The 1,812-nt window shown below is 38.7% G+C and overlaps 1 protein-coding gene across 1 annotated transcript; it reads left to right on the forward strand.

Moving 5' to 3' along the window:
* The first annotated feature begins 396 nt into the window (after positions 1–396).
* LOC117357229 (olfactory receptor 5I1-like) lies at positions 397–1,350 on the forward strand. Its single transcript, XM_033937601.1, has one exon. The coding sequence runs from the start codon at positions 397–399 to the stop codon at positions 1,348–1,350; it is 954 nt and encodes a 317-aa protein (XP_033793492.1).
* The last annotated feature ends 462 nt before the right edge of the window (positions 1,351–1,812 follow it).

Raw genomic sequence — 1,812 nt, forward strand, 5'->3', positions numbered from 1 at the left:
TTGTCCAGGTGGATAATACAGATTTTTTTTATCAACTGGAAATGCATGATGGATTAATTCATTTTGCTTCATTTGTAAAATGTTATTGTGATTTGAATTATTTAATAAATATAGTGTATTTAAATAGAAAGCATGTCTAGTATTCATTGGGCAAATCCTGAAAACCTGACTGGATTGTAGCCCTCGTTGCCCACCCCTGGTCTAGCAGTTGATTGAAAACCGCACCAAACAGTGCTAGAAGTTAGATGCTGTTTTTAGAATTAGGGCCAATACATACAATTATTGGGGGGGTGTTCTTCATTTTCTTACTTATAAAGCCTGTTTGTGATAAATTATCTTTGTGTTCCCAATGTTGTTACAGATATTACTGGTAATCTTTATCAATAATCTGTACAAATGGAGCCACAGAATTGGACAACTGTGAAAGAATTTCTTCTTTTGGGCTTCTCAGACCTTCCAGAGCATCAGGTTCCCCTTTTTTTGCTGTTCTTAACTCTGTATTTACTCAATTTACTAGGGAACACGACAATGATTACTTTAGTAGCCACTGATCACCACCTTCACACCCCTATGTATTTCTTCATCAGTAATTTGTCATTTGTGGACATATGCTTCAGCTCAGCCATCATCCCCCAGATGCTAACCAACACCTTTTCGGAGAACAAGGTTATTTCATACACTGCCTGCATGACACAATTATTTTTCTTCATTACATTTGCTGGTTTTGAAGTAACACTACTTGCCATCATGGCCTATGACAGGTATGTGGCAATTTGTAATCCTTTGCATTACCCCATGCTTATGAATTGGAGGACTTGTGTTTGTCTCCTGGGACTATGCTGGCTCAATGGGACTTTAACTTCCTTGTTAAACACTCTCTTGACTTGTCGCTTATCCTTCTGTAGCTCCAACAAAGTTCATCACTTCTTCTGTGATGTTCCCCCACTGCTGAAGCTTTCCTGCACAGACACCTTCCTCAATGAGCTAATAATCTTCACAGAGGGATCATTGATAGACATGGTGGCTTTTATGTTCATTATTATTTCTTATATTCGCATTATCAGTACTGTATTGAAAGTTTCTTCTGTGTCTAGAAGGTCTAAAGCCTTTTCTACTTGTTCATCCCACGTTGCAACTGTAACTCTGTATTTTGGGAGTATATTTTTCATGTATCTCCGGCCCTCTTCCAGTTATTCGCTGGAATATGACCGTGTAGCCAGTGTGATGTACACAGCTGTGACACCTATGCTGAACTCATTCATCTATAGCTTAAGGAACAAAGATGTGAAAATGGCCCTGAAAAGAATGATAAGTGAAAAAATATTGCAGAAGGAACACTCTACTGCCTAAGGAGGGACTGTTTTCTTACTCTTTGTGACTCTGTGCAGCGTTACGTATTGCGGTATATAAGCTGTTATTATTATTATTATTATTATTACTACGTGTGTTGAGCAGTAATGGCTCGTGGCCAGAAGGGGGTGATGTCTATGGGACGGTAATGGAATGGACATCAGGACATGATAGTGCAGTATTTTTGTAGAGTTTTTCTACAAAAGGGCCTGTTTTTCGTATGATTCTGGGTAACTCTAGTTAGATACAAGCATATGTGTAAGTTAAGGCCACGCCCAATAGAAGCGTATGAAAAACTGGTGAATAAAAATCTGAATATGGACATAGTCAAAGCCAGAAAAACACACTACAGGTTAATATTAAGGGAAAGTATAATAATATTATTTTTATGTACTTTGTTATTAGGCTAGATCGGGGGTCGGCAACCTGCGGCTCCAGAGCCGCATGCGGCTCTTTTCCACC

Source organism: Geotrypetes seraphini, chromosome 3 (assembly GCF_902459505.1).
Source record: "Geotrypetes seraphini chromosome 3, aGeoSer1.1, whole genome shotgun sequence".
Lineage (NCBI taxonomy): Eukaryota > Metazoa > Chordata > Amphibia > Gymnophiona > Dermophiidae > Geotrypetes > Geotrypetes seraphini.

What these genes read in the sequence shown, in the direction of transcription:
- LOC117357229 (XM_033937601.1), top strand. Translation starts at nt 397, where the DNA reads ATGGAGCCACAGAATTGGACAACTGTGAAAGAATTTCTTCTTTTGGGC.